Source organism: Myxocyprinus asiaticus, chromosome 10, assembly GCF_019703515.2.
Source record: "Myxocyprinus asiaticus isolate MX2 ecotype Aquarium Trade chromosome 10, UBuf_Myxa_2, whole genome shotgun sequence".
NCBI classification, from domain to species: Eukaryota; Metazoa; Chordata; class Actinopteri; order Cypriniformes; family Catostomidae; genus Myxocyprinus; species Myxocyprinus asiaticus.
Genome location: NC_059353.1, coordinates 29,342,304 through 29,354,367, shown reverse-complemented (window position 1 = coordinate 29,354,367; position 12,064 = coordinate 29,342,304). Strand labels below are relative to the sequence as shown.

The following is a 12,064-nucleotide window of genomic DNA, read 5'->3' as shown; positions in this document are numbered from 1 at the left end:
AATGCATTTATATGGCTCAATTCACATTGGGACCAACACATTTTTCTTTGGACTGCGATGAAAACTGACTGAAAAATGGACAAGCTTTTTATAATTTTTTCAGAGTCGCTGCAGCTGCTGAATCCAGCGTGTTGGTGGCACTAATCAATGGGCAAACACCGGCACTGGACGTGCAACTGATACACACCCCTGAAAATTATATACTTTAAAAGAAATAGTTGCAGTTCATGAACACTTTGTACTGCAAACATAAAACCGGTCTCTTTTTGACAGTCTGCTTATGGTGTTTTGTCTTAATGTATATTATTTAATATGTTGCCTATATCATTGTGCCTGTTATTGTTACGAGCGTACCGGTCTCTCCCTCACCATCAGTCACCCGCTCTCACCCACCCGAGTTTTAATCACGCGCACCTGCAGCTTATCATCACCTCATTAAGACTTGCACTTAAACCTCACTTTCACACTCTGGCTGTCTCTCGTTTGGAAGGCTGCGTCCTCCGGAGGTCGCATTTATCGGCCGCATACGTCATCGAGGCTGTCTCGTTTCAGAAAAGCAGTAGGACACTTCGAATGCAGCCTTCGAATGCGACCTCCTTTCATGGGAATTCGGAGGATGCATGAGGTGTATCTGTCGTGGGCACTCATAATCCACAATTCTTTTGCTTCAACGGAAATGTCTAAAAAACAATTACGGCAATTTGCCCTTAAATATGATGTTCAACTACAAGGAATGATTATTCCCAAGTTGAAGTACCTCAGTAGATGGGTGCAGAGTATATAATATGTATAATTATATTAATATATAATTAAAATAAAGTATTAGACACTTGGTATACTGCAGCCTTCAAAGGACACGTCCTACCTAGCATGCAGCCTTCGAAATGAGACACAGCTGTTGTCAGTGTTTAGCCTTGTTGTAAGGTACCTTGGACTTCCCTCTTGCTCATCCACAGTAGAAAACTGCTTCTCTGTTCATTACTTTGTCAGTGACCTGTTCTGGAGATATAAGATAAGTTACTTGGAGAATTCTGTGATTACGGCATATCTACTCACCTGAGTTAACCTCACCTGTTTGTCAACGAACTTTTCTGGATATACACAACAAGTGACTCTGAGAATATGGCGTTTCTACTCATCTGTGCTAATCTCACCTGTTTGTCTATGATCTGCTCCAGACGCGCAAGATAAGTGACTTTGTGAAATCCGAGTTTACTGCGTATCTACTTACCTGTTTGAAACTTACCTGTTATACCACGAGTCTCTCTGAATGCTCAGGAAACGTGACTTTGAGAACTCTGAAAATACTTTGTGTTTTGATATACTAACCTGCTCCTCTGTTTATGTACGTGACTCACCTGTGATCCTGTCTGATGTTGAAGTTACCTGTTTGGGCACATGTTGATTTGGAAATTACCACTTATGGATTTGTGCCTTCTGCCTTGGTTCCCTATTTGATCAAAGACTGTCTCCAAAGACTGTGTACCATACCTGAATACATACCTTGCTTGCTTATCTGCTTTTCCAGTGTCCTGTGTAATAAACTCCCACATCTGGGTTCATCTCAAGCTTCTGAGTCAGCGTCTCATTACAATTATATTGTAACTCATGGCATTAAAAATAGCAGCGGATGTTTGTTTACACTAAGCTCATTGTAAAATCTACCATAAAAATCTTTACATACAATATTTTAATGTAGACAAACTAATTGCAGAACCACACTACTATTTTTATTGCAAGAACAATATAACAAACTATTGTGTTTTCTTTTATATTATTTTTAATATTATGCATCATATTTCATAATATTCCTGTTATTCTTAATGTACATTATTCCATGTGTACCTTGTACCTTTTGTTATTATCCAGGCATTAATCCAGGCATTATAAAAAGAGAAGTTGTCTTCGGGAGTCCGTTTGGAATATATTCGTAGCAAAATACATGTGCAAAAAACTATCCAACAGGTCTCCGTCTTTACTCATCTCACTCACATAAAAATCACACATTATATACTCCTCAAAATGCATCAACACCATGGAAAGAACATAATGAAACAGTTATGGTAAATTAAGTAAATAAATGCTTTAACAGCGTTAAATACAGTATATGAATCTCTACCACTGACAGCTGAAGGATGCTGGTCAAGGAGCTCTGTAAAATACTGCGCAGCCAGGAGCCTGCTATAATGTTTGTAGAACAGCAATATTGCCGCCTACTGTACAGGGGTGAAATAATTTTTTGTTTCATTTTTTACAGACTCTGTGTGAATAGACCTTCCGTTGGAAGTTTGAATCGCAAAAGATTTAGTGTGAACAGGCCTAAGACAGTACTTATGACATTACAATCTATTGAACAGACAGCACTTCCATCTATCACAGCCTTGTTTTCTTTCGTATAAATTTACTAAATATGGCATGTACCCTGACCCTGAAGGTCCATTCAGATAAAATAAAAAATTAAGTAAAAATACATATGGCACTACATTACTGGATTCTTCTCCATTCAGCTTAAGTCCTGAACAATGCTCAATTTTTGGACAAAACTATATATTTCTCTGACTGGCTTAGAAAACAACTTTAAATAAGACAGATAGAAACTACCACTCAGATAACCTATTATACGTTTACATTAATTTTAAACTTTTTTTTTTTCATCTTTACAGAAAGTGAATCTTCTAATTTCTTTAACTTCACACTCCCCCTCAGATTTACTGTAATAACCAACCAGAAATGAGACAGAGAGAGAGAGAGAGTCACCACCAACCCTTTGATAACCACATCAACACACAATCTAAGTTTTAATTAACGACCTCTACTTTTGAACCCTAAAGAGAATTAAACTGTCATGTCTGTTTTGATTTTAAGACTTTTTCATCACAACACATGCTTCTCTCATTTACTCACCCTTATGTCCCTTCAAACCCGTATGACGTTTTTTCTGTAGTGGAACACAAAAGAGGTTTTGCTGAATCCCAAGCTGCTCTCTTCCAAGCAATAAATGTGAATGGCGACAGACATTACACCATAAAAGTAGTCCATGTCTGACACATGCTCTGTGATCCAAGTCTTCTGAAGCTTTTCAAAGGCTGTGAGAGGAATAGACCAAAATGTAAGTTGTTATTCGCTGAAAATTATTCTCCCCACCACAGCTCTCAAATCTAATTCATGCACATATTCCAACTAGGAACATTACATTATGAGACATGTGAGAACCAATGGCATTTATTTTCATTGATGTCAAACCTAGTGTGTCAAGATTTAAGATGAGAATGTGATATGAGAGATACAGTGGAGGCTGATATATTATACAAATAATTACTTCGCTAAAAATCATTAGCTATCAGAGATTTTTCAAAATATCTTATTTTGTGTTACACTGAAGTATGAAAGTCACACAAGTTTGAAACTGATGGAAATTTTCATTTTTGGGTAAACTATTCATTAAAAATGTTGGTCTGTTCCTCACATAAAGCTACCATATAGCTTCAGAAGATGTTGAATGAAGGGCACAAGTTGATGCAGAAATTAAATGAGATATGGCTTTTTTGATAGGCGGGTGAAGATGGAGAGATTACAGCTGAAGAACAAGTACAGATGCTACTTGATGCAAAGTTTCAGTGTCTACAGAAGGTCTCCATGGATGGCCCTGCAGGTATGCTTTATCACTGAACATTTCTCTAACATAGTTTAAATATAGGGGCCTTGTCAATTTGTGTATTTGTACACAACCTAAAGTTTTCACCAGGAAAAAGTAACACTCTATTCAGCAAGAGTGTGACATGTTAATATGTAGGACATTATCACCTCTGTCAAAACATGTTTTTCACAATGCTTAAATGAGTCAGCTCACTAATACAAATGAGGCTTGCAGAGATAAATAAAATAAACTGAAACAGACAGCTGATCAGACTTCAAGACCTTTGTAAGGCACAACTCTCTTTGCAGTTTGTTGATTAATTTTGCTGTTAGATAATAAAGCAGAACATGTTCTCCTGGGGAAAAAATGCAGCAGGCTCTGCAGGAGATGACTCATTGTAAAATGGCCTTCCTAGCCATTTTATCAGTAGTGACCAGGCAACTAAAAAATATTAATTTGGCTCACTCCTTACTCCCTTTTATCTTAAAGGTATGGGTTATAAGATTACACCTAATTCAGTGAGATACAAATAATTATGTTCTATGAAAAGGAAATGGTGTACAAAGGACATGTGAGCAGTGATGCATGAATGATCAACTGTGTATACAACATGTTTAGTTTTCAACCTGGCACACATAAACAATTTGCACTAGGAGAGATGCTTAGCATAATTCCACTAATCTTACGTGTCTTATGTACTGTACATGTGTAGAGCTGGTTACTAAATTAGTCCTAAATTTGGCATCATATTAGGAGTGAATGGGATATGTACTGAATTCAACATAAAATCAAAAATGTTTATTTTATTTTATATACATTCTTGGCCTGATTGTGCACGATTTACATTATGTGCAGTTCATGTTATTCCAAAGAAAAAAAATATTGAAAATGTAGCAATATCTGCCGCCTCTGAAACAACTTTCCTTTTTAGCTGATATCATCTATGGCACATTGATTACTTTTAATTAGGGCTAGGCAAAAAATATTGTTCCCTGTCTGTCACTCACTCGACGTTGTGTCGATGTAGTGACACTAGGGGTAACTCTTGGGAGCCCGAGACACCACTGGTCTTTGATAAAAGGCCAATGAAAATTGGCGAGTGGTATTTGCATGCCACTCCCCCGGACATACGGGTATAAAAGGAGCTGTTATGCAACCACTCATTCAGATTTTCTCTTCGGAGCCGAACAGTCATGCTCACTGAGCTGAATTCACACGACTGTTCATTCACTTCTTCTGGATCTAACGGCGCATTTCAGCGGCTTCTCCCTCCTCTGCACTGGTGCACTGCAGAGAATGCCCCTGAGCGCTTTGGCAGAAATAAGAGTATATTTCTCTAAAAGAGTATATTTCTCTAAAAGAGCGGCACACACGGAACGTCTTTTTAAAGACGCGTCTTTTTAAAGATGCCTTTCCTTTGTGTGTTATTCCTGGTTGCGCTCGTTATCTCTCGCCTTCTGACGGTCAGGATCACTGTCTTTCGTGTCTGGGCACTGCTCATGCAGAGACAGCGTTCGTGGATGGTCATGTACTCATTGCGAGGACATGTCCATGGCAACGATGCAGTCGCGGCTCGCCTTCGTAAGAAAGCAAGCCACCCCAGAGGCTCCCCGCCCTGGTCCTTTTACCCACGGTTATGAGGCCAGCGTGGCTAGCACTGGGGGCAATTTGGGGATCCCAATGGGACCGCCTCTGCCGGGTATCCCCCCGCGGACCTCCCATTCCTCAGCACGCTCGTCTGCACTGATCGGGCTTCCGGATGAGTCCGCCGGCTCGTCTCACGGCGAGTTCAACCTCTTATTTGGAGCCCGCGGAAGTGATGAGCTCATCCAGTCGGACGCGGAAGCCTCAGCTGGACTCCTCCCTTCGGGGACGATTGCCCAGTCACAGGCTGACGTGGAGATGACGACATGCTTTCCTGGGCAGCCGTGAGCATCAGCTAGAGTGGAACCCTCCGCTCTTCCCTGAACCCTCGCGGCTCGATGATTGGTTCCTGGGCTCGCAGCGCCGCCCAAAGCCATGCTCCGCCCCTGTTCCTTTCTTCCCGGAAGTGCATGAAAAGCTGACAAGGTGGGAGGCACTTTTTTACTGCCCGGTCCAGATCTTTTCAGCTTCCCCGCCCTCACTACCCTCGATGGTGGTGCGGCCAAAGGCTATTAGGCAGTCCCTCGGTGGATAAAGGCGCTCGCGGTTCACCTATGCCCGCAGAGTGCCGCCACCTGGTGCGGGTGCCCAAAGCCCCCGTCCAAGGCCTGTAGGTTTTCGTCGTCTCTGACGGCCAAGGCCTATGGTGCTGCTGGACAAGCCGCCTCCGCCCTGCATGCCATGGCTCTCCTGCAAGTCCGCCAAGGCGCTAAAGGAACTCCGCCCTGGGATTGATGCAGGAACTGTGCTCGGTGGCCGACCTCGCTCTCCGAGCGACGGAGGTCACGGCGTGGTCTCTCGGGCGGACGATGTCCACATTAGTGGTCCAGGAGCCCCACCTTTGGCTCAACCTGGTCGAGATGGGTGAGGCCGACAGGACACGGTTCCTTGCTGCACTCATCTCCCAGGCTGGCCTATTTGGCGACACCGTCAAGGACTTTGCCCAGCAGTTCTCAACAGTGGAGCAGCAGACGGAGGCTATCCGGCATATCCTGCCCCGGCACGGCTCAAGATCCCGCACCCTGTCTGCTCGTCGCCAAGGGCGTCCCCCTGCGGTGACTGCACTGGCTCCACCGCAGCCCGCCCCTTCGGCCCGGCCCCGGCGTGGAGCCCACTGCAGGAAGCAGACGCCACCCGTCTCGCGGCCGCCAAGAACCCGTGAAAGGCTTCAAAGCGCCCTTGAGACGGGCGACCCAGGGATGACGAAACCTGCTGCTCTGGAGCTGGTAAGCAGACCTCTCCATCCCCCGGTCGAAGGCCAAATCCGCCCCCGATGTGACGGTCTCCAGGGGTCACGAGGACAGCCCTCTTCCTCCCCCGTCCCAGGCTGTTCCGGGGGTGGTCACAAGGAGCCAGGTAAGTGCTTCGATGTCCCTAGACTCAGCACGGCCATGACATGGTGTGGCACCTCAAGCTCCGCCCCGCCGCGAGGCCCCACCTGCCGGTACATCCGACAACGTTGTCCCTTTGGTCCCCCTTGCGCGGAACTTGGATGCGTGGCTTGCGCTTTCCAATCCGTCGCGATGGCTGGTCCGGACCGTCCGACTCAGCTACGCGATTCAGTTCGCCAGGCGTCCGCCCAGGTTCAGTGGTATCCACTTCACCTTGGTGAAGGACGAAAACGCTGCTATCTTGCACGCGGAGATCGCTACCCTCCTACGGAAGGGTGCGATAGAACCTGTCCCTCCGGCCGAGATGAAGAAGGGGTTTTACAGCTCCTACTTCATCGTACCGAGAAAAGGCGGTGGGTTGTGGCCAATCTTGGACCTGCGAGTACTGAACTGGGCTTTACACAGACTCCCGTTCAAGATGCTGATACAAAAACGCATTCTGGCGAGCGTCCGGCATCAAGATTGGTTTGTGGCGGTAGACCTGAAGGATGCATACTTCCACGTCCCGATTCAACCTCGACACAGACCCTTCCTGCGGTTTGCATTCGAGGGTCAGGCGTATCAGTACAAGGTCCTCCCTTTCGGCCTGTCCTTGTCTCCTCGCGTCTTCACGAAAGTCGCAGAGGCAGCCCTTGCCCCGTTAAGGGAAATGGGCATTCGCGTTCTCAACTATCTCGACGATTGGCTAATCCTAGCTCACTCTCGGGACATGTTGTGTGCACACAGGGACTTGGTGCTCTCACACCTTAGCCGACTAGGGCTTCGGGTCAACTGGGAAAAGAGCAAGCTCCTCCCGGTTCAGAGCATCTCTTTCCTCGGTTTGGAGTTGGACTCAGTCTCTTTGACAGCGCGCCTCACGAACGAGCGCGCACAGTCAGTGCTGGCCTGTTTGAAGGCGTTCAAACAGAAAACAGCGGTTCCACTGAAAATCTTTCAGAGGCTCCTGGGGCATATGGCATCCTCAGCGGTGGCCACCCCGCTCGGGTTGATGCATATGAGACCGCTTCAGCACTGGCTTCAGTCCCGAGATGGGCATGGCGCTGCGGGACACATCGTGTGGTCATCACGCAGGTCTGTCACCGTCTTTTCAGCCCTTGGACCGACCTGTCGTTTCTATGGGCAGGTGTTCCCCTAGAACTGGTCTCCAGGCGTGTCGTGGTCACGACGGACACCTCCAAAATGTGCTCGGGCGCTGTTTGCAATGGGCACGCAGCCGCCGGCTTGTGGCTTGTGGACTCAGTCCACAAGCCGAGTTTTCGGAGAGACTCGCTGCCGGCCCAGTACACGTGCTAACTAAGAGTTCTGGTGCTCAGTCCTGTTCTGGGGTAGGTGCTCCGCATGTGGTGGTTCCCTGTAAGGCTAACCCCATGCAATATATATCTTCCACTAATTCGTTTCCCTGTTGGCAAACTGTGTCTTCCTTGGGCAGAGCCCCTCTGCCCCAGTCTCCATGTTTGTAGTAACTCCTCCCCGCGTTGGGTAGGATCTACCTTGAAGACCTGGTGTGCTGGCTACGAGGCACACAGTGGTCTGCCCACCACACACCGCCAGTTCACGTAACACAGTTCAGCCAGTTGTGGCGTTTCATATAGGGACCCCTAGTGTCACTACATCGACACAACGTCGCGTGAGTGACAGATAGGGAACGTCATGGTTACTTGCGTAACCTCCGTTCCCTGATGGAGGGAACGAGACGTTGTGTCCCTCCTGCCACAACGCTGAACTACCCGCTGAAATGGCCAGACCTTGTCTCGGCTCCTCAGCATAAAACCTGAATGAGTGGTTGCATACTAGCTCCTTTTATACCTGTATGTCCGGGGGAGTGGCATGCAAATACCACTCGCCAATTTTCATTGGCCTTTTATTAAAGACCAGAGGTGTCTCGGGGTCCCAAGAGTGACCCCTAGTGTCACTACATCGACACAACTTCTTGTTCCCTCCATCAGGGAACGGAGGTTACGCAAGTAACCATGACGATTTTCCAATTAATCACAGTCTTTATTTTAAAGATCTGATCTTTTCTTAAAATCCCAAGGTTCATCTTTTAATCTGTGCCTTTTAATTGAATGAATCACAATAATAGTGTGTAAAACACGCCCCTAAACTAAAGAAACACCATAAAAATAGTCCATATGACTATGCAATATATTACAAGTCTTCTGATGTTATACAATAGCTTTGTGTGAGGAACAGACTGATATTGAAGTTTGTGTCAAGATTTAAAAATGATGTAGAGAAAATAACAGCATATGGGTATGGAAAAAAATCGAGGGTCAGTAAAAAAAAAGGGTGAAATATTATTTTTTAATAAAAAGTATAATGTTTAAAAAAAACAATGCAAAAACAAATAGAGAGCACAACTAAGGCTACAAAAAAAGTTTCAATGGAGTCTACGTTTAGCGGTTAGGGCTGAATTATTGCAGAATATTAATAATAAGGGTATAGAATACATTCAAACTTTCTATGAATCATTCAAAATGACCAGTTTGAAAGGATTTCATACTGTAATGCTTACATGCGCTCTTCATGATGTCATTAAATGCACTTCAGGTCAGAGCTGTGGTGCAGTTGTCTGTGCACATGCTAGGGGACAACGCTTAATTACTTCTGGCCTGGGGGCTGATGTTGGCATAAATCTGTGGTGTTGGTGACTGGTCTCACTCTGTTGAAATCACTGCTAATAACTGAGTGCCTACAGATGAATTTGTCTGTGTTCTGGACTGATCTGCCTCTCTTACTAGTTCTGCGTTGTTTGTGTTTGCCGCTCGGGTTATCAGCACGCCGGCTCATTTGTCTGATTGTTGTCACTCGTTACTCATTTGTGTCTGTTTGTGTCTTCCCATTCCCTCGCCCTGTTGGACTTCCCTGAGTCTACAGTAAAGACACTGAACTCAGAAAGGTGTTTGACCATTCAGCACATGGCAGAGAGGCAGCCCTCCTCATTTCCCACGGAAATGTCCAGGATGGCATATGTCATCACCCTCCTTGCCGGATTCACACATGACTGGGGAATGGTGGCATGGGAGAATAAGCTGCCTTGCTGTTCATCATTCCAGGCCTCCTCTGATGAAGGTGTTTGACCATTCAGCACATGGGAGAGAGGCAGCCTGCTGTCTCGCAGAGCTTTGTCAAGGAAGAGGTTCAGTTTGCGAGTTCTCCATCAACTTTCAGACTCTTTGGCTACATTCACAGGGTGGAACAAGAGGGCTCAGTGGGACATGTTCCTTGGGGGGTTGTCGGAGGAGGTCAAGGACGAGATTTATTCCTTGGACTTGCCATTAAGCATCGACGACCTTATCAGCCTGGCATAGAGTCGACCATCGCCTCGCTCGTCACCGACAGATGTGCCGTTTCCAGTGAGACTCTCCCAGGAACCAGCACTTCCGCCTTCATTCTCAGCCAAGTCCGAGCCCATGCAACTGGGTTGCACTTCTCTGCCGCACAAGGAGAGAGACTGTGATGTCGCCTGGGTTTATGCGCTTATTGTGGCGGTGAGAGGTACACACACACTGACTGTCCAGTAAAAGCGAAGTGCTCCCCGGAACCAGGGGACTGCGGGTGGGCGCCACGCTTCCTGATCGGTCCCCTTTGCTCCGCACACTTTTGCCAGCTGTCATCGTCTGGAGATGAGCTCGTCACCAGGTTTCTGTTCTGATTGACTCTGGGGCAGAAAGTAACTTCCTCGACACTGATCTGGTAACCAGATGGGGCTTACCTGTTGTTCCTGTTAACCTTCCCATCCCAATCTGCGTGCTCGGGGGCACCTCGCTGGGCCAGATCAATAAAGCCACCAGCCCGGTGAATCTGAAAATTTCTGGTAATCGCGAGGAGGTGGTTGTGTTTTACCTGCTACGGACTCCATCCACCCCTGTGGTGCTGGGTCATCCATAGCCTCAGACGGCACACCCAAAGTCTGTGCCCTAACCACCTGACGCTTATAGCACACAAAATTAGAAATGCTTTCTCAGTCCAGTCAGACCAAATCTGATTGTCTGACTTCTATAGGATTTCCGAGAGCTTTGTTTGTGCTGGTCCAGGTGGAAGCACGTGTTGAGTTCACAAGGTTCCGTGTTGAGACAATGAGTGCTTTTGAGGACTAAATAATCACAGAATTTGCCCAAGTTTGCCAGGTTAGTCACATCAACTCTTTTAAAGATGTTCAGCATTTGGTTTGAGGCACGTAGCAGAAAGAAAAGTGGATATCCATGAGCAGAGCTGTATATTTTTCTTTGTTTACTTAGTTATGTTTGTGAAATACTCTATAACGAGGTTCTGTGCTGTACTTACACTCACTACACATTTTCCAATTTTTTTCCAGTGTGTTTTCTGTGCAGTCGCTCACAGAGACTCACGCGACATTATATAAATTGTTTATTTTCCCATGGCAGTCTTTTATTATGGGATGAGCCGTCTCCAATAACCCCATCCCTAAACATCACGTAATTACAAACGGCTGTGACTGGTGCTTTACATGTCAGTTAGATGGCTTTTCCTGCCTAAGTGGGCGGTACTTTGCCAGTGCTAGCTGAAAATAGCGTCCCCCAGTGGGACTTTTAAGACCGTTGTCAGTGCCCTCAAGACCCTGGTCACACATCGCATTCAACTTCATCACAGGACTTCCTCCGTCCCATGGCAACATGGCCGTTTTGACGGTGGTGGACAGGTTGTCGAGGGCTGCCCATTTTATTCCACTCCCAAAGCTCCCTTTTGCATGTGAGACGGCGGCCGCTGTCGTGGATCACGTTTTCCAGATTCATGGTATCCTGTGGATGTGGTCTCCGTCAGAGGTCCCAGTTTGTGTCCAATTTCTGGAGGGAGTTTTGTCAGCAGCTGGGGGTATCGGTTAGTCTGTTGTCTAGGTTCCATCCCCAGACCAATGGCCAGATGGAGCAAGCCAACCAGAGTCTAGAGGGGATCTTGTGTGGCTGTTAAGAACCCCTCATCCTGGAGCAAACAGCTCACATGGGTGGAGTACGCCTTCAACTCCCAACCGGCGTTGTCTACGGGTCTATCCCCATTTCAATGCTGCCTCAGGTTCCAGCCGCCGTTGTTTCCGGATCAGGAAACCAATGTAGCCGTGCCCTCAGCTTATATGTTTATTTCTTATTGCTGGGTTGACGGGCTCTTCTCAAGGCTGGGAGACGCATTAAAGCTCAGGCAGATCATCACTGCACCTCCCCGGTACACTCTCGGTCAAAGTGTCTGGCTGTATGCCAAAGCCCCTTAAAGTATCCTCCAGCAAACTCGCTCCCAAATTTATTGGACCACTCCCCATTTCCAAGGTGCTCAGTCCGGTGTCTGTCCATCTGAAGATTCCTCACACCCTGAGACGCATTCATCCAGTTTTTCATGAGACCAAAATCAAGCCCGTCTTCTGGTCTCCCCTCCAGAA

At 46.5% G+C, this 12,064-nt stretch overlaps 1 protein-coding gene across 1 annotated transcript in view; it reads left to right on the top strand.

Annotated features, from left to right (window-relative positions):
* Window positions 1-12,064, top strand: part of pth2ra (parathyroid hormone 2 receptor a) — a 95,899-nt gene that overhangs the window by 18,199 nt on the left and 65,636 nt on the right. Inside the window, exon 2 of the mRNA XM_051708728.1 lies at window positions 3,553-3,652. Coding sequence (XP_051564688.1) covers window positions 3,553-3,652 — 100 coding nt within the window. The remainder of the gene's footprint in view (window positions 1-3,552; window positions 3,653-12,064) is intronic.